Genomic DNA, 21,546 nt, shown 5'->3' with positions numbered 1-21,546 from the left:
GTGATTTTGTCAGAAAACTTAGAGTCCAAGTTCAGTTAGGATTATCATAGATCATAAACATGCAATACTATTATAGAAATATAATTTTGTGCAGCATTATTAATTGAGATCAAGATCTTACATTACTACAAAGAAATATTTTCTATTTCATAAGACCAGGGGAGGGAGGTTTCAAATCCTTGTGACTCTGGTTCAGTTAGGCTTCTCATTTCTAATTTCTTTAAGAATCAATGAATACTAATGCCTGTTTCCTCTACTCCTAGTCCTAACTGGTATATACCAACTGTGAGGTCAAAGATTAGCAAGTTTTCCCCAAACCTAAGGAGTGTTTGTGTTTATTTCAAATGCTAAAATTCAATAAATAAATTCTAGTTTTAGGGAGGTATTAGTTAAATTCCCATTTCTATTCTAATTGATGAGACCTTGTGATAATAACATTCTTTTTACTATGTATTTTGACTGTTTCTGATCCATTTAGGCACCTCGACTAACACTGCTTTTTAAAAATTACTATTCCAGCATTCCCTTTTTATGTGGCTATTTGAAGATCAGCTTTATATTTCCTTAAGCTCTTCCCTGTCTGTTACTATGAAGCCTCATGTTTCCATAGAGGTTTCAGATCTGTTTTTAGTGGTTCTTTTCTCTTTTGGCTTCTTCCTTTGGAATTCTTGGCCAGTTCTTCTCTTTTTAGGGGCTCAGGGAAAAAACCAATCTATCTTTAGACAGTTTTTAATTGCGTATTTGGCGTGATACTAATTTCCTTCCTTTGTATCTTTTTCTTTTCAGGAAAATGTACATGTCACATGAAATTTTTATTTTCTTTTGTGAAACCAGATAGCTGATTTGTACAGCCTTGTTTACTGTATGTGTGAACCATTCACCTAAACTTTGGAAAGAGTTATTTAGATATATGAGAACTATAATCCTCCAACTAAGTGGGATTTAGATAAATGGATTATAGAGGCACAGAAGGAGTTGAATAGCACTTACTAGGTTAAACTGTACTTTGTTACTGTTTGACAGATACATAGTTCACATTTTCCAACTTACTGTGTGTGCCAAAAAACATTTTGACCTATCAAGATAGTAATGGCTTAGAAAGAGTAGTTCCAGCCTCTAGGATGAATAATGCACTTACCTTTGTACCCATAAATATTATCTGTATTTATTATTCATGGCCATTTGGGTCCCTTAAGTAATATATAAATAGATAGATAGATAGATAGATAGTACATATTTTATCACTTTATGAAATCACATCCATCCTTTTGTCTCCGTCCTCTTCCTTTGATTCTCACAAATCTCATTCATCAAACTTCTTAGGTCTTAGATGCTCAGACTGCCATGAGGGTAGTCATTCATTCTCTCACTCATTTCTTCATATTTTTTTTTTATTTGATAAACGTTTATTGGATACTTGGTGGATACTAGGCACTGGGGATCCAAAGATAATCCTGCCTTAGAGGTACTCACAGTTCGAGTTGTGTGGGTATCAGTGAGAGGAAGAGAGCAAGTTGCAGGATCAGAGAGGGGGTGGGCGAGTAAACTGATCATGTCAATGCAGTACAATAAGTTATTTAAATAAAATATCTTTGGATCACAAAGGAGGGTTGGCTAACTGCGTAGGGGAGTTAGGGAATACTTCCTAGTGGAGAGGACCCTTGATGGGGCCTTAAAGAATGAGTAGGGGTTTGTTGGGTGAAGAAAACTAAAATGGGCATTCCAGGCAAGGGAACAACAGAGATTCTGAGTTGCGAAAGACCTTGGATGAAATTAAAATTGGAATCGAGGCAGAGTATTGAGTGAGTAAGGGGCAGGGGCACATAAAGCTGAAGAAGTGGGTTAGGATCAGATTGACAAGAGCATTATGAGAATAAGGGCTTTGCTAAGTATTTTATCTTGAATATATATGGCCTTTAAGCATAGGGCTCTATGACCAGATTTGGTTTTTAGGAAGTAAGTGTGACAGTATTGTGGAGGATGGATTGGAATGGATAGAGCCTGGGTGAACAGGATCATTTAGGAGGACCCTGAACTAGTCTAGTCAGGAGAGGTTATCACAGGGCTGCTGAGAGGGTGACTGAGGATTTAGTGCAAACGTCTCTGGCCCCAAAGCTATGCTCTTTCCACAACTTGGTATCAGACCTTCTAACATGCCTGTAAATAATGGCCTGTTTAGGAACCTGTTCCAAACTTGTGTTCTTTTTTCCCTTTTTCTGTTTAACCTCCATATGATCTTAAATCAGCATTATGAACCTTATCTCTTCCCACTTTTGAAGGGGAAGGGGTTAGTTTGTAGTATCTCTTTTCTTCCCAGTTAAGGGGTTTTCCTGCCCCCACTCCCCAATTAAAGAAAACCCTAGCGCCATCCAGTGTGTGGCATCTGCAAGTAGCCTTAGTCCTACCAAGTCATTCTAAGTGTCTATCAAAGTTATTTATTACATCATGTGGTTGTAATTCTTTCATTGTAATATCTTTTCAATCATATAATAAAAGTAATTCGAAAATTGGGCTTAATACAGATCATTTAAAATAACAATACCTTTAGGTTGACAGGGAAATAAAATTTTTCTTTGAAATTGACCTCTCTGCTCTCTCATTTCCCTCACAACTTCACCATTGATAGGAACAATAGGACATATCTGTTCAGTTTGGATGAAAATTATAAAGTAGGTTTTGATGTTGAAATAACACCATAATTCTCTTTTACTATTTTAAAGATGTTGTTAAAGTGAAACAGTGTTTCTATAGTTGGAAGTTCTATTGTTTTGTAACAACTTTAGTAACAGTCATAAGACCTTCCTTTTTTTCTGGATTCATTTGACTCAGGCAAATGCCAGGATCAAGGCATCAGCATTTTATAATTGTCATGAATATATATATAAAATTTGTAAATGAACTCTGATATTTTAACAATTTGTACCATAACTTTGTGTCAAGAAAGATGATATCTTTGTGATTCCTTTAAAATGGGAATAATTCTATTTTTTGTCAGAAATTATTGCAATTTTATAGACTTTGGGGCTTTTAACATACAAGTGTTAACTTTAAAGTTTATCACAATGAATGTAGAATAGAAGGCCTTTATTTTCTGCCTTTGTAGTTAAGAGACCCCGTTACAGAGTAGAGAAGTTAAAATGTACATCTGATATTTAGTAGGATTTCATCAACATGCAGAAATATTCAGGTACAAACTAAGTCTTTTTAAGAGATGGATGATGAATCATGTTGGTTTGCAATAAAACAGGACACAATTTGGTTTAAAATATATCTATACATCAATACGTAGATTGAAGATATATATAGATTGAAGGTAGTTACATTTTAAATCGAACTGTGCACTGCTGTATATCTATGTCTATAGATACATCTATACCAGTAGACTTTCTTTGGAATCTGTGCGTCAGGTATTATTAATGCAAAGCAATATAATACATTGGCTCAGAGGATTGGGCACAGAGGACCCATAAAACAGTATAATACATAGGAGCCCGCTCACTGGGGCAGTAGGTGAGTGAGGGCTGGTGAGCTTGGAGGAGATGGGGGGCAAGTTGTTACATGCCCTAGTCAGGAGTTTGATCTTTCCTGTCTAAGGGACAGTTAATGTTTCTAAGCATTGAAGATAAGTAGATGGCAGGACAAAATTCGATTGGATGTTGGAAAGATGACGTTGACAGCTGTCAAGAGAAGGTAAGACTGGAGGCAAGATGTGTTCTGAATCTGAGAGTAGCTGAGAGTCCAGAGAGGTTGTTTACCACCTAAGTGCACGAAGGAGCTGCAGGTTATCTTAGGTGATTTTTATCCACTTTCCTGCTGCAGAAGTAGAGCAGTGTCATTTATTCTCTAATGATCGTAGGAGGCTCTAAGAGGGTAATATATATATAGGATATTAAGATATTCTCTGTGTAATGTTTATCTTAACCATAGCTATATGTTATGATAGTCTAATAGGCCATATCATAATTATTATCTGAATTTCAGTTGTAGAGAAAAACAGTAGGAAAAAAGTAGAAACAGGGCTTTAAATTCCTATTCTACAAAAATGCCTGTAATATATTTATTATTCACTCACAGCTACCTTATACTGCCTTGTTTTTTAATCAAGTTGATATCTATGGTTGAAAATGTATGGCTGTGTTACAAACCCACTTGATTCTTATGTTTGCCGTGTACTTTTATTTTTTAAAAAAAGGGTTTTGGAATTGCCTAAAATTTCCTACCACCAGATCATATGGGCCAAACTTTTAATTCTAACTAAAATGCTTCCCTTTGGACCCATAAGTATTGCCTGTGTTTATTATTCAGAGTCATTTGGGGCTCTTAAGTAACAAATATATATAGTGTATAGTATTTTCACTTAAAATAGTAATAATTTGATACTTCCTCAACAGTATAACTCAACACTCCAGAAGTATATTTCAAGTAGCTGAATTAGCAATGGCAGCTGTATTTCTGTGAGCTGCATAAACAAGGAAAATGTTCATGTATCTTTAACTGAGGGCCTAGAACAACTTGGTAATCAGCTTGATAAAGTTTAGGGAAGGATTTAGTATTAAGGGACATATTTCCCTCTTTCCTACTAATAAGCATTAATACTTCTGGAAGTAACATGAGTTATTCACTAAGGGGGAAAGGCCTTCTTAAATATAAGGAGATATTATCAGAAATTTCTGAACACGTTGCATATCTTTCTGTTTGCTAGCCATTTGTACCAAGTTAGCATTCTTGGTATAAACAGTAGAGACCAACTTTGTTTAACCATGCAGAAAAGGAAATTATTGGGAGAATATTGGCTCTCAGATAGAATTGATTGGAAGGCTAAACAACCAGACTCAGAAAGCAGGCAAGGACTAAGGAGATAAGGTGCCTGGAACTTCAGCCCAATCCATACCCCCAGGGGGAGTCTAACTTGGGCACACTGCTGGCCCTGCCAAGCCAGGACTTGTGATGTTGCCATTGTGTACTGCCACAAATCAGTGAATGCCACTGCCACAGGAATGGATTCTGAGCTCTCCCCTGATCCTTCGGTTACTCAGTTCAGATTTAGGTCCTAGGCTGGAGCATCTACTTGACTGATCTGGAACAGGGAAAATCTACCTTCCTCCAGCTTCTGTGCTGGCTCTGCCCCTTGGCAATCTCAGGACTAAAATGGGAAAGATACTCGGATGCTGGGGATCCTCAAATGACATAAGCTCACAACTTATAGGGATGCTAAATTATTTGGAATTATTTACTTGTTGTATTTATACTGTATTTAAAATAGTTGGAGAGTGGTTGGTGTTTTAAGTATAGTTTCTGTGAGCTAGCAAAGAGGAGAAAAAGCAAGCATATTTGCAGAAAAAATAGGACTGATTGGATTTTGGTAGGTGTTAGTGGGGTGGAGGGAAAGAAGGTGAGGGCAGTTGATGAAGGAAAGGAAGAAATCAAGAATGGTGCTCAGTTTTCTGGTTTGGAGGCTTCCGTTAATGGAGGTACCATTTATTGAGAAGCAGGACACAACAAGAAAGATCACAAGTGTTGGGGGGAGTGGGGATAAGATGATCTCCATTGTGGGCATATTATAGTCACTGCACCTAATAGGGCATTCAAGAGATGAAATGTGTATAGTGAACAGATGAAGATTGAGATATGCAATTCTGAAGCTAGACTGAAAATTATGAGTTACAAGCATATTGATAGGAATTTAATCCTTGGAATTGAGTGAGGTTGCTCAGGGAAAACTGTAAAGTGGGAAAAGGGCAGGATTTAGAACCTAACCTGTCACGGCTGTTTAAGAGATCGGCAAAGGTAGAGGATCCCATAAAGCAAGCTGAGAAAGTTGGACCCAAGTGACAGGAGGAAGTGCAAGATAAAGTTTATCTTCTCTACTGAGACTTCATAAATTACATGTTCTAGAACAGTGGTCTTTCAAACATTAACATGTATCAAAATCACCTGGAATGCTTGCTAAAAACTTGGTTTCTGGACCCATCCCCAGAGATTCCTATACAGCAAGTGCAGAGTGGTAACCATTTCTGCTTTTTTTTTTTGCTGAGGAAGATTCTCCCTGAGCTAACATGCTAGCATCCATATCCATGCCAGTCTTCCTCTATTTTGTATGTAGGTCACTGCCACAGAATGGCCACCAACGAGTGTTGTAGGTCTGTGTCCAGGAACCGAACCTGGGCCACTGAAGTGGAGTACACTGAAATTAACAACTAGGCCACAGGGCTGGCCCCCATTTCTGCTTTTTAAGCTATCATTGAAGATGATTCTAACATAGGTGATTCTTGAGATATACTTTGAGAAACACCTTTCTAGGAGACAGTGTGAAATGTTTGAAAAAGCAAGGCTTTGGAATCAGACTTAGGTTAGGGTCCTGGCTTTTACCACTTAGAGGTTGTATAGCTGTGAGCGAGTTGGTCATTTTAAGGTTGGTTTTCCCATCGGTGCTTGGGATATAATAAACACCTTCTGTCTTAGAATTATTACAAGGTATATATGAGAGATGCTGTATTAAATTCCTGGCATATAGTAGCTCAGTAAACGTGAGTTGTCTTTTTCACACTTAGAAACCCGGAACACAGCTGTAAACCTAAAAGCCAGTGAAAAAGTAGAAGGAAATAGCTGTCATTATCCTCATGCATTTTGTTTTGTACGAGATCAAAGCCAACTGCTTTTTACTTTGAACCTACTGAATTAGAATTGTGTGAAATTAAGTTACTGATTTAGTAGATTTCATTATCTAGTTTCTCCTGGCAGCCTTCAATTCTGTAGACATTAAATTTGAGCAGTGTGATATAGGCAAGGTTAAAGTATGAACTAGAAACTGAGGACATTTAATAGAAAGACAGACACTTCAAAAATCTTGAGCACATCAATGTGTTGTAAATGTAAAAACTAGTACTCAGATTAATACTACTAGATTGCCAAGAAAATGTTAAATTGTGTTAAAAGAATTGTTTGAGAAATCAGGGAAGTATATATTTCAGAAAGATTTCTGTTATGACAACTAACCTTTTAAAGAGTTTTGGCACTTAAAGGAATAAGCTTCTGCTATTTGGGAAGTTCACTTAAATAAAATATTTTATTAGTGGGGCCGGCCCTGTGGCCAAGTGGTTGGGTTCGAGCGCTCCGCTTCGGCGGCCCAAGGTTTCACCAGTTTGAATCCTGGGCGCGGACATGGCACGGCTCATTAAGCCATGCTGAGGTGGCATACCACATGCCAGAACTAGAGGGACCCACAACTAAAAACACACAACTATGTACTGGGGGGCTTTGGGGAGAAAAAGGAAAAATAAAAAAAATCTTAAAAAAAAATTTTATTAGTATTTTACAGTTCTGGGTAAATGAACTTAAATGACCTTATTTCCCAGTTGATTGGCATATTACTGTTTTTAACAATCTTTCTTGAGTCAGGAAGCATCCTTGAAACTATACCAGAAGGCACTGTGGAACTAACCTATATATAAATTATTATGGATTGCCATCTAATGCTAAGGTTTTTCTCTGTCTAGAAGGGATGCTAATGTGAAGGGAGAAGGGCAGAGTCTTATCATAGCCATGTCTGCCCGTTTCATATCTGGAACTTCCTATCCCACATTAGCTAATTGGAGATACAGTTATTTTATGGTTATGGATTTGCAAAAGCTGTTGAGGGAGAGTTAGAAATTTCCCTTTGTTCTCATCAACCTTCCTGGTGCCGTCCTCTATCCCCACCTGGATGTTTATACGATTATCCTCAAAAACTCAACAATCAGCTGAGAAGGTGTGGGTATTAGTTTATTTTTATTATTTTTACTTGGTTAAACAATAGCACCTTTTGTTCTGTAGATTTAGGTCTTTCTTGGGCAGAATGAAGTTTTCTTTTGTTATATCTTTGATTATTGGCACTATTTTGTTACTCTTCTTCCAGAACACTCGTTTTTTCTTATGTTGTATTTTTGTCTGTCTTCCAGATCTATCATATTCCCTTTTGTCCTTCTTCCCCCTTATTCTTTTTTTCTACCTAATTAGGGAGTTTTTAAAGGCATATCTGATCTGTTTTTCAAGAGTGTTCAAAATTTTCAACTTTTTAACACTTTAATACATCTTTTGTTACTACTACATTTTCCATTTCCTTATTGTTCAAGTATTTTCCCCTTATTTTACCAGCTTGATTCCAATTTCTACCTGTCTCAGCCATTTCTCTATTTATTTTATATTGCATTGTCTCATCTTTTATTTCTTTCAGAATTGTTTATTTTTTTACTTTATAAAAGATGCAAAGCAAGTGTCTAGAGTTTATTTCTGTTTCTCATAGTTTGCTCTTGCTTTCTACATCTTGAGTGCTATGTTATGTTTTCATATTACATAATATTTTTATGGCACCTGTGTTCATTTGGTTTGTTTGCTTTTCCTCTCTCACTTATCCTTGGATGAGGATATAGTTTTTATCCTTGTCTCTATAATCTGGGATGCTTACCTCTAGATTGGATTAGTGGCTTCTCTCTGCTTCATCTGACTAGAGGGTGCTTGCATCATCCTCTTCGATTTGAACAGAAGATCTGATACAGACCCCATAGCATTTTTCTGGGGGTTTTGCCTAAAATGGATCTGCTAGTCTAAGGAGGGGTCATCTAATTTGGCTTCCTGGTCCTCTCATTCCTAGTTAATTTAGCACAAGAAGGTATCCTGCTCCGGGCAGCTCTTCCAAACTCAGTCTTTGTAGTGCTAATTTTACATCCCCAGATGTAAACTCCTACTCGTTATGCATTTCCATCCCACTCATGTTATAGCGCCAAGAATTTTAGACCCAGATTGGTGGTAGAGAGCATGGGCTTCAGATCAGATGGACCAAGCGAGTGGAGCGATTGAGCCCTTGTGTAGCAAGGGAGTGACTTTCCTCCATCAGGTCCTTGAAAATCCTCTTTTTTCTGGGGAGTTTAAAGAAATCTCTCAAAATTGTCCTATATGGCTTTTAATATTTTGCCTCTGACTACTTCCATTTTTTGCAGTGAAAATTAAATCCTTTTGCAATCTAGTGGATCATTGATTAATATTCCTGGAACACGTAAACTTGTATTGTGTGTGTGTGTATTTCAGTGGGAAGACGGGAAAGGTCTAGGAAGGTGTTACGAGCTTTGCCTGTATTGCTCCCTTGCTTGTTTTAAGTGCTTAGTATAAGAAGAACCAACTGTGCTTAGCCATTTATTATTTTAATGCTTTTGTCTCAATATTATTTTTCTAGTTAGGTATTTTGCAAAATATGTCCTGGGAGTACCAGTTCCATAAAGTCTTCTGGTAATAAAGGGTTCCATGGACAAATAATTTAGGGAAATGCTGCATATTAAATCTTTCTCATAGAAATTCAATCAATATGTAAATATATTAAGGGTCTCAAGAAGGCCTGGACTAACAAAACCTGTTTAACTTTAATTCAGCATTTCCCAAACTTATTTGATCCTAGAAACCTATTAATGTCCCATAAAACACACTTTGGGAAATACTGCCCTAATTTTTATAGTTTTTCTGAACCTCTTAGGGTTTGTTGTAAGCTTTTTTCCACAAAGCAAACTTTAGATTTTTGGATTTGAAACTTTTTTCAATCATCCAAAGATGTAAATTAGGACTAAATATGATTAGAATGTCCAGATTTAATTCAGGAATTTCTCACTCAGATTTCTTTCTCATTTGATGTTTTGAACAAGATATGATCTCATTGACCTTTTAAAAATATTTGTTACTTAAAACATTAAATTCGTATATTTAGGAAAAGGAGATAAATATTTTATTGGTGCACTGAGCTGAGCGAGCTCTTTACCCGACGATATTGGAGGCATTTCTGTGTTTTCCCTGAGCTCAGTAAAAGAGACAGTTGTCCTTACTCATGACTTTAATATTGTGTGTTAATCTAGGAAGTAAAGCCATAGCTGTGCAGCTTTTCTATCAAAATAGTATAACTTGGTGGAGTAGGAAGGCTGACTAATTTCATTTTCAGTTTCAGAGTGTTAAATTCTTTTTTGTATTCCTACTTTATTTGTCTTTGAAATAATATCTGACTAAAGCTCAAGTCGTCTTTTCTTTTGACTCTTCATCATAGGAGATTCAAATAGGCTTTACTAGTCTAACTGTTCACTGACTGTTGGAGAAACCTACTTTGTTTTGGTAACTAATGCTTCTGTACTTGCTTTACCATTCCTTTCCAGCCAAATACTTTTTCCCCACCTAAGTCCTTTTATAATTAATAGTTTCGTTTTGTTTTGCTTTGCTTTTTAAATATAGAGTTCAATTCATACCAATTTAGGAGTTTTTTTTTTTTAAAACAACAGTTGTGTTGTAGAGGCTTTTTTGGGGATGGGGCGTGAGAGGGTGGTGATGAGGGGAGATAGTGGTAAATAAAGCCCAGCAAGTTTTCAGCTGGACAGGTTTCTCCACTGGCTTCCTAAATCCGAAAGAGCCACAGATTTGTAGTAGGTTTGTCTAGCAAGTCCAAGTTCCAGTTCTTGGAGTTTCCCTACATGAAAGTGTTATATTTCCATACTTCCTTCTGAATAAAACCACTATTTGCAGATCTCTTCTTCTGGTTCCGTAAGATATCCTTTTTAAACCCAACCAGCCCAAATACTTCTATAATTTTAGAATTAAAAGTGATATCTAGGGGCCAGCCCCATGGCAGAGTACTTAAGGTCACGCTCTCTGCTTTGGCCGCCCACAGATGCGCCAGTCCAGATCCTGGGCGTAGACATGGCACTACTCATCAGGCCATGCTGAGGTGGCGTCTCACATAGCACAACCAGAAGGACCTACAACTAGAATATACAACTAGGTACTGAGGGGCTTTGGGGAGAAGAAGAAGAAGAAAAAAAAGGAAAAAGACACAGGATTGGCAACAGTTGTTAGCTCAGGTGCCAATCTTTAAAAAAAAAGAAGTGATATGTAGAAACATTATTTGAACATAATGACCAAAAATACTCTAAGAAAATAGAAATATAAGGTAATCGACTCAGTATTTATATTCACTATAGTAAATGAAATTCTAACTTTCATTTTATCTTCAACAGACAAACAACAGAAAGGTGAATTTGCAATAGATGGCTACAATGTCAGAATGAATAACACTCTTAGGAAGGATGGAAAGAAAGACTGCTGTTTTGAAATCTCTGCTCCTGATAAACGTGTCTATCAGGTTGGAATTTTTATGTTGCTTTGAATTAGGTTGATAAAATGTTCTGATTTCATTTATAAAGACATTAACATTTTGTTAAAACGACTCTTACTGACGTGTTAATAATACAAAATACCAGTTTTTGTACATTGAACATTCACATGAGAGGAAATACATTTAAAAAAAATTTCAGATTAGTTCAAGTGATATCTTCTTGAAAGAGAACAAGTGAATATGTAACTTATCAATTACTTCACATGTTGCATTTTATGTCTGTTTTAATAGAACTGTATGATTTCTTAAAAGAATTGCATAGCAGAAAGAGTAAGTTATCAAAAGAAAAATATCAGAGTATTAATGCATATCGTATTGCTTAGGGTTGTAGGAGAAAATGAAGGTAAAGACACGGATCAGCTCTGCAATTCAAGAGCTATCAGCTAGCATCAATATGGAATGTATGTTTAATAAGTTTTAAATATCTGAGATTGCAGTTGAAAGCCAGTTAATTAAGTTGTCAGGTAGTGTGTTGGAATCTGACAAGAACATTTTTAAGAAAACTGTGCCCAGCAGTCTAAAGAAATTCATGGGTGTCTTCTAATTGTCAAGGGCAAATTTTGTTCGTCAGTTCTGTCTTTGACATTGATGAAGAGAAGCAGCTTTTTTTCTTGCACAGCTGCCAGCTGCTGATCAGAGTTCCAAATCCATCATCCTCTGCTTCAATTACGTAAATTTGTCAAAATTAACTGTACATTATAAGAAGCATCCTTGCAAGAAAAGTAGTGTTGGACATGAAAAGAATTACTAATGGTCTTAAAGAAATGATAAGAATGCAACATACCTTTCTACTGCAGTGATTTTTCTTATTATTGTTTGTTTTTTATTAGTTCACAGCAGCTTCTCCCAAAGATGCTGAAGAATGGGTTCAGCAGCTGAAATTTGTTTTACAAGGTAAGAGCAATCGATTGAACAGGTTATTGCAGTCTTTAAATACTGGACAACTGAATGATTTGGATTTTCATATAAAAAATCTTATTGACTTCTGTGAGAATGACCAAGGGAACATGACTGGTGTTAATACAGACCATTCACTTCAGATTTATAAAAGTATCTTTTCTGTAAGTACCAATTGGGAACTTTTAAATTCATGTATTTATGCAACAATCAATTAAAAATATTTTAAGTTAAGGATATAGCATATAACAATATTGTGACTTTGTAGGGCTGCATTAATTGAGGAAACGGTTTTGAAAATCTCCTTTGCATTCCTTAAAAATTTACTTCATGAAACATATGTTGTAGATATGGGATCTGATAATATTCCTGAGGATGATGAAGAAAGAGGAGAATTATATGATGATGTTGATCATCCTCTCCCAATCAGCAGTTCACCAGGAAGCAGTCAACCAATTGATGATGAAATTTATGAAGAGCTTCCAGGTATTTATTATCTGGTGATTCATTTAAGGATTTTAGAGCTTTTTAAAAAATGTCATATATCATCAAGTTGACAACTTGAGTAGAAAATGGTGAGATCTTAAAAACAAGGACAAAGAAAATCTTCAAAACTCTATTTTACGAAAAGGGTTCTGCTTGAGGCATTTTAAGTGAGTGGATGTACGCTTATGAAAAGTGAATGGAATGTTAAAATGAAGCAGATACAGTCCTAATCTCATGGGACTTTTGGCTCATTAGCATTGTTTATGCTACATAATTTTTTAATTAAAAAATTGACTTGCCTTACAGTTTTTTCCACCAACTCACACATCATTTTTTGTTTATACATCTTGGAACTTCCATTAACCAGAAGTTCTGTGCACACCCCATATGTCAACAGCTTCTGCCTCATAGATTCCTCCTTGCTGGAGTGTATTGCGTTGTCTTAAAGGAATATTGTTGAACTAGAAGCAAAGGCCTTTTGAGGCTTGAGGTTTTCTTGATAGTTTATCATCGGGATGAATAAGTTATCTTATTCTACATTTTCAGTCATGGTTTAGTGTTTATATGCCTTAGTATCTGTTATGAATCATAAAATTAATTGTCTGTTAGCTATTTGACTTGTAGTTTTGAGAGTCAATCTAAAACAGAAAGATAGGCATCTGGAACTTGGGATATTTAGAATATGAAAACATTCAGGGAATTTTTGCATTACTAATACTCTAGGTTGAAATAAGCTTTTTTCTGGCTATTAAAAAAATCAGTAGAGAAGAAAAAGGGATTATAAGCAATATAAGTGAGATTTAACATCTCATGTAGACAGGCTATTTTTCTGTGAATAGAACAATTTAACGACATAGTATAAACCTTTAAAATTCATTTCAGAATTACTTAAAGTGTTGCAAATTAATGTACAGATGTCATTTTCAGTGAAGTCAGAGGAACATAATAGCTAGCATGGACTTTAGAGTTAAAAAGTTTAAATTCTGGCTGTACCGTTTACTAGCTCAACGACCTTAAAAGTCAATTTCTTCATCTATAAAATGGGGATAATCATTGGGGAGGGTAAATGAGGTAATATATCTAAAGCTCTTAGCACAGGGCTTGAATCATAGCAAGCCCACAACAAATTGTCACATCATCATTATTGTATCTGGTAAATTCTTGCAAGTGCTCATATGAAGGTATAATAATGGTTCTCTGACCAAGTAAGAATTAAGGTTTGTAATGGTATTATAAATTCAAGATATTACAAAAACTGTTCAAAATATGCATCTACATATTGTCCTTTCTTACTCTAGAAGAAGCTGATTAGTATAAAAGCATAATTTTGTGGGAAATAGTAACCTATATATTTCTATTATTTTAGTGAAACATAGTTCGTAACTCCCTCCTTTCTGATTTATCCTAAGAAAATGGCATCTGCCATAGTATCAGTTATTCTCAAGCAGGAAGACTATTCTCTGGCTGCTTATTTTTAGTCATACCATATCATTAATAACAATGATTTTAATCTTTAAAATGTTCAAGAGAGCTTATACAGATGTAAAATGGAAGAGTGTAGTACCTTTAAACACAATATTACTATCATATACATTTTATTCTTTTAAAATCCTGCAATGAATGGGTTACATTACAATTGTTGAATTGACTGTCAATTAAGTTCTGTGTTTCTTCAACTTGATCATCCTCTCCCTGCCCCCAAATAGAGAAATGGTCAGGAATAGGATCAAGTATTCACAATCATTTTCATAATAAGGGTCCAAGGAAGATCTCCTGTAAGTAGCTTGAAATCTTAAAAGCATGAAACGTCTTTTACTTTCCCTTGCTACAGATGTTCTTCTTAATCCCTTTTTTTGGCCTGGGGCCACATAATTGTTGGAAATAACTGGTTGCTCTTTAAGTAGTCTTACTTCTTGCTGTGGTCCTGGAAGAAATCTTAGCTGCCCTGGGATTGCTTGCCCCAGCCTGGGATCCCAGTTGCTGTACAGAGTGATTGAGCTTGGTCGAGCCTGCAGCTGTGCCCCTGGGGAGGAGGCTGGCGGAGGCAGCTGCGGAATGTCTAGCTCGTCTTTCTTCCTCGGTGTAACCGAGAGCCACTTCAACATCTGCACAGTTCAAGTTGGCCGAGTTGGAGCCAGCCACTACAGAGGGGATTTTTCTTAGTGAAAGCCCTAAAGTTGTCTTTTAGAGGTTTTGTTTGATTAAATATCTAAAACTAGAAAGGTAACTTTTTTCCTTTAAAAAATGATCTCTCTTTCATAATAAGAATTGAACTAATTGCTTTCACTTCTGTGAAATATGAGTATAATTTTGAAAGAGGTGAAAACAGTGGAAAAGTAGTGAACACGTTTACAAACTGTTGGTATTTTTCCAGTTCTGTACAAAGAACTGCATATCTCTGAAATCTGACTGGTTAAATTCCCGGAATTAATTAATACTACCATTTCAACACAATTTTCTGTCAATTATATATAGTTGAAAACTAATCCTCTTAGTTGAAAGATGAAGCATACAAATGTGTTTGAAGAAAAATCTAAGCATTCAACATGTTACTTTAAATCACAAAGTTCTTTTTTTGAGAAAGTAAAACTCTTACTCTAATAAATGCATTTTTAATGTAAAATAAACCTGCAGTGTTTAAGTCTCAAGAATAAGAAGAAAACATTGTTTAAAAAACTGTATTGCAAAATATCCCTTAAAAATGTCCATAATTCTAAATGTTCATAAATTTCATAATTTACACTATTGTATAAATAGTCTCGTAATTGTTTTTCAGTTAGAATATTCTAACTTTATTACAATAGTTTCTCTTTCATTTCTTGTTCATTAATTTTTAACTAACTTCGCAAATGAATAAGAATAAATTTGTAAAATTTCTTTGCATTTAGAGGATTAATACATATGTACAGAAGAGTTGAGAGAGTGCCATTTCTGGGGAGTATTAAAGGCATCTGGCTTTTCTTCAAAATACCTTAATGCTTTGACTTCTTTTATGTCTTAGTACCTGTTAGCATAGGCCAGGCAAAGTGGCTTACATTGTGATGTTCCTATAGTCTATACTATGTTACAATAGTGTATTTGTTTGCACAGCTAATATATTGATCAAAGTGTGTTAATCCGTTTTTTAATGCAGTAATGAGTTCATTTGGTTTAGCACAAATTTCGGAAGTTATTGCTCATTTTTTCACTAGAAATACAGAAGAACATTTTTGTTTGATTTTGAATCTTGAAAGGGGAAGACAATACTTGGGACATTGTTGCAAAAATCAATCCAGCTTGCTCTTCTCTTCTAGTTACCTTGTCCCTTGATTTTTTTTTTAATGTCAGGAAATTGTGCAGAAAAAACAACAAAAAGATTTTTTTAGATATAGACTAATAGAATCAGTCCAGTAACAAGACGGTAACCTCCTGTTAGCCTGTTAAATCTGTCGCTTTCAAGGGAATTGCATTTGAAATTCTTCTGGCAAGGGGACTGGAGGAGAGAGGGCAACATAAAAGAGGAAGATGAATTTCTAATTCCATTAACCTATTTTTTTAAGTGTTAATTCATTCATTTTTTTTCATCGTAATGACAGATTAAACTATTACAAGCCAGGAAAGGATGTTTTTATCCTTTGGTCATTCAATTACATTTTAAATTTATTCAGTCTCACTATCTGCATCTAAAATGGAACATAAAGTAAAATGCAACTATAAATTTTTTTCAATGAAACTATGATGTATACATAAAAAAGAAGTGTTTGGGTCCTTAAATTTGAAGCAGTCTCCGGCAAGTGGACATGAATGCTAACTTAATCCAAAGTGGTAACAACCCCCCAAAATACATTTTAGCTTTATTTTCTTGCTGAATAATTATCACTCATATTACCAAGTTAATATCAAGATTTTAGGGGACCCTGGAGTCTCGGGTGTTAACATCATTGTAAGTGATGGTAGGTCCTGGTTTCACCAAAGAATTTTTCTCATTCCTTCTTTGGAATGCGGAGGAAAGATGCCAGCTGACTTTCACAGAACCACATATATTCAGCATTTTAATATTGTTAGTCCAGGCAGCCTGCTGGCATTCTTTTTTCTTGAACTATGGTACTGAATTATAAAGTTGTTAAGTGTGGAGGTATGGTGTCTAATATACGGTATGATAAACATTTTTTCCCAAGTGGATAGCTAGATTAGAGTCAATTTTTTGGATGGTTTCAGCTCTGAACTCTGCTGAGAGGGTTATCTGAAGTTATAGAATATAAGGAAAACATCCATAAATTAGGGTCACTGCACATGTCTAATTGTTTATATTTTTGTCTTTGTTGAATATAAATATGACTTTAGTGTTCTTTATGTTACCTATTTCATAATATGGCATGAAGCTTTGGAATATAATTGTGCCTGTCATGTAGTTTTTCTCTGCTTTGCAGTTGGCATTGCAAACAAATTCTTTTCATTGCAAGAGATGGTTTAACATATATTAAAACCCAAAATACCTGTGTGTAGGCAAAACTTACATTTTTACTGGCAGAGAGATAAGCTAATCTGTTTTTTGCAACTTGGAGCTATATCAGTGGTTTTCAATGAGAGCAGATTTTGATCCCCAGGGTACATTTAATGATTTAATGCCTGGAGGCATTTGTGGTTGCCAGAACTGGTGCATGTGCGTGCATACATGTGTGTGCATGTATGTGTGTCACAGGCATCTAGTGTGTAGAGGCCAGGGATGCTGCTAAACATCCTACAATGCAGAAGGCAGCCCCTACAACAAAGAATTATCTGGCCCCAAATGCCGATAGTGGTAAGGTTGAGAAAGATTGGTGCAGGACTGTAATGGATAGCTTTTGCTTTATCACCTTTTTATCTGTATCTCTTGAGTTATAAAAACCCATAAACCATGCTCCGTGGAAGAGTTTATTTTTATGGACACAACATAGGTTTTCTTACGTACATAAAACTAGGATTTCATAGAATGGTTCTAGGTCATAAGGGACCAGCTGGACGAGTCTGTCACTGTTTCCTTCAAGGGACTGAAGTTCTGTCAGTCTTAGAGAAATGAGAAAACCATCAAAGATGAAAAAGGAAGGACACTTTTTCTCTATTTTCGTGAGCTACAATGTGTGAAGGAAGAGTTTAATTTTGATGTTGTAAATATGTGTCTTTCTTGTATGAATACTTGGCTTATAATATTCTGGTAGGGTTGTTCTTTTGAGGCTGAAGTGAAAGACCCGTGGGTAAGGGGTTGGATCCTCTTAAAGGGAGTAAGGCATCCTGGGAGAATGCAGGGTCATGCAATTCCAGGGGTACCTGGAAGGTGGCTTTAAGAGGAGAAGAAGCCCTCTTATAGGACTTCTCTCCCTTCTTGGGCCTGGATTTCGAAGAGAGTTATGAGCTTGAGATGGCAGGAAAATGGTCTCTGCCCCGGAGGTCAACAGGGAAGCACTCAGGCAGCCCTGAGAGGGATCCGTGAAGGTGGGCTCACCTGAATGTACTTCACAACAAGCCACGTCAGGCGTTCTTTGTTATTCTCAGTTCATTTTCCTTTTGCTCTTGCTAAGTCTTAATTTTTAAATCTTTATTTACAAACAATACATGCTCACAGGAAAAACCTTAAATATTGCTGACGTGCATAAAATAAAAAAGTGGAAATCATTCACCCTCTACCCTAAGTAAACATCAGTAACAGTTGATATGAATCTTTTGTCTTTTTTTTGCCCATTTACAAATACACAAATGCATGTAAATTTTTTTTAAAAACGAGGTCCTTCTTTTGATTCACGTTCTTCTGCCCTTTATTGCCTTTTCTTCCTACTTCCTTACTACCTTCTTCCTTTTCTCATTCTTTTATTTTCTTACTTTCCCTTTTTCTTTTCCATCCTTTCTTTTCTTCCTTGCTTTCATTTCTTTCATTCTGTAAATATTCTTAAGCACTTATTATGTGGCAGGCACTGCGCCGAGGTGCTGCAATCCCTCTGCCATTCTTACACAGGCCTTAAAGGGGTGTAACTGTTCCTTCCCTTCTTGGCCCAAGCCTTGACCTATGACTACACCCTTAATTCCCTGTGTTTTTTTATGTCTTATGTATATATATGCCAGCCCTGGTTGTCTAGTGGTTAAAATTAGGCACTCTTACCACCGCGGCCCAGGTTCATTTCCTGGTCAGAGAGCCACACTACCCGTCCATCAGTTGTCATCCTGTGGCAGCTGTGTGATGCTGAACACTATGCCGCCAGTATTTCAAATACCAGCAGGGTCACCCATAGTGGACAGGTTTCAGCAGAGTTTCCAGACTAGACTAGAAGGAAGGACCTGGCTGCCTACTTCTGAAAAAATTGGCCATGAAAACCCTATGAATAGCAGTGGAGCATTGTCTGATACAGTGCCAGAAGGTGAGAGGATGGCGCAAAAAGAGCAGGTATGGTTCTACTTTGCTGTATACAGGGTCTCTAGGAGTTGGAATCAACTTGACAGCCCCAAGAACAATAACAAAAAAGTATATATACTATGTTCATGTCTCATGAGTTTGTTGTTTTTGCTTTTCTGTTATAGGAATCCTGTCTTCTGACAGATAGTGTCAAAACTATCATGACATCGTCTCTCAAGCTATCTTCCATTTCCCCTCTTCCTCTCCATCTGCCTCTTATCTACCAGCTCCACCTCCTGTCCCTACACACAGAATACCTTTCTCTATATCTGCAACTAGTAAATTGTTGTGGTTGAGAGCAACACATTGCTTTGCCTCCCAGCTCTGCCCCTTACTATGAACTTTAGCCCAAAGAAAAGTGAATACAGAGGAAAGGTGGAGAATACAGGAAACAATAGTGAACACAGAAATGGGTAAAATATGTTAGTGACTTTTACTAACTGTTGATTATTTTTACATGAGCTTTTTTTTAATTTAAAAAAGAGGTAAAACTAGGGGCCGGCCCAGTGGCACAGTGGTTAAGTTCACACGTTCCACTTCAGTGATCTGGAGTTTGCTGGTTCAGATCCTGGGTGGGGACCAGGGCACCACTTGTCAAGCCATGCTGTGGCAGGCGTCCCACATATAAAATAGAGGAAGGTGGGCACGGATGTTAGCTCAGGGCCAGTCTTCCTCAGCAAAAAGAGGAGAATTGGTAGCAGATGTTAGCTCAGGGCTAATCTTCCTCAAAAAAATAAAAAATAAAAAAAGAGGCGAAACTAAATGTAACTAACAATTAATAAAATTAGCAGGGGCAAGATGAAGATGTAGGGTAATAAAAGTATGTTAACTGTTATTCTGTTCAGGAGGAAGGAGGAGAGAAATACTTAGTAATTGTGGTCTTTGTTAGGAAATACATGTTAAAATTTCAGAATAAGTACCAAATAGGAATGCAATTTTGGGGTTCCCAAAGCAGGAGAGGCGAAATAAAAGTGATCTCAGAAAAAAATTTAAATCTAAAAGAAGGCAGGGAAAAAAAAGAAAACGGAGCAAAGAGAAAATAAGGTAAAAATAAGCCCAAATATAAAAGTAATTACAATAAATGTAACTTGATTAAATTTATCTGTTAAAGACAGAAATTATCACATTGGATTTTTTTTTTAGTCTAGTAACATTCTTCTTAGGGGAAATATTTCTGAAATAAAACCACATAGACATTTTCAAAATAAGGGAATGAAAATAAATATACCAGGCAATCCTCTTGAAAGAAAGCTGCTACAGCAATGTTAACAACAGACAGTATAGAATTTAAGGCATAAAGCAATAAAAGGAGTACTGAATGACACTGCATAATAATAGTAAAAGAAGATAAAGCTTAAATGCTTCTAACTACATAACCTTGAAAACTATAAGGCAAAAACTTATTATAAGACAAATTTGACAAATCCTCAATCATAGTGGGAAATTTTAATATATCCCTTTTAGAAATTGGTAGACCAAGGGGGCAAAAATTAGTAAGCGTAAGGAAGATTTGAACCAAAAAATTAATAAACTTGATCTAATCTATCTAAAAAGATGTATGTTCTTTTCAGTATACATAGAATATTCATGGAAATTGACTACATATAATTTCACAATTGAATCTCAACATATAGATTTGCCTGAATGTATATCATACAGACTACATTCTTTAAATACAATGAAATTTGATTAGAAACCAACACACTAAAAATATAATTAAAAACAACCAAGCCCTTGTGTTTGGAGGTGAAAAATAAACTTCTGAATAGCTCATGAGTTAAAAAAGGAAATCACAATGGAAATTACAAAATATGTAGTTCTGAAAGACAAAATAGTACTGATAAAAATTTGTGGCATGATGCGTTAAACCATGTTTGGAGGGATATGGTGAAGAATAAGATAAATGAGAGAATTAATCCATAAGGAACTGGAGATGAGAGAACAATCTGAAAAAAGACTAAAATAAGTGCATTTAAAATGATTAAAGAGACAAAAGAAGGAATAGAAACTTTAACAAGAGGAAAGGACCCTACAAAAAAAGATCAGATTTCTTTTTTAGAGACCCTAATAGAATCACTAGAAGTTATTGATGGTTTGGATTATTTAGCCACCAAATTCTAAATTTTCAGACTCACACGTTTATGTTTACATTGGCTAGAGAACTAGTAGAATATGTATTAAAAATTCTGAACCAGAAGGGACGCAAACGTCAACCGCTCTAATCAGACGAAAATACGAGCATTTATAAAACAAGAAGAGAAATTTCACTAATGGAGCTGGGCTATTAAGATTTCTCTGTGAATTTTAGATGAAGAATCCTAAAACTGTGCCAGAAGGTCAAATATTCACACTGTAGGTTTTGTATCTATACATAACTGAATGCCTTATCTTTTAGTACCAAGAAATCTCAGCAATTAGTTTCAAGGCCTAGCTTCTAATCGCTTTTTTATCAGACTTTTTAACTGGAGTCTTCATTCTGCAGATATGATTTGCCAACCATGTAGAGTATAAACAGATCAGAACCTGCTTTTGTTTTTAATTCCTCCATCCTTTCAGAACATAGAATGTGATAAAGTTTGTA

At 35.9% G+C, this 21,546-nt stretch overlaps 1 protein-coding gene across 1 annotated transcript in view; it reads left to right on the top strand.

Annotated features, from left to right (window-relative positions):
* Positions 1 to 21,546, top strand: part of SKAP2 (src kinase associated phosphoprotein 2) — a 169,797-nt gene that overhangs the window by 105,263 nt on the left and 42,988 nt on the right. Inside the window, exons 7-9 of the mRNA XM_070617565.1 lie at positions 11,022 to 11,146; positions 12,010 to 12,073; positions 12,425 to 12,562. Of these exons, the coding sequence (XP_070473666.1) occupies positions 11,022 to 11,146; positions 12,010 to 12,073; positions 12,425 to 12,562 (327 nt within the window). The remainder of the gene's footprint in view (positions 1 to 11,021; positions 11,147 to 12,009; positions 12,074 to 12,424; positions 12,563 to 21,546) is intronic.

Source organism: Equus przewalskii, chromosome 4 (assembly GCF_037783145.1).
Source record: "Equus przewalskii isolate Varuska chromosome 4, EquPr2, whole genome shotgun sequence".
In the NCBI taxonomy this organism is placed as follows: domain Eukaryota; kingdom Metazoa; phylum Chordata; class Mammalia; order Perissodactyla; family Equidae; genus Equus; species Equus przewalskii.
This window is presented reverse-complemented; position numbering and strand designations above follow the sequence as displayed.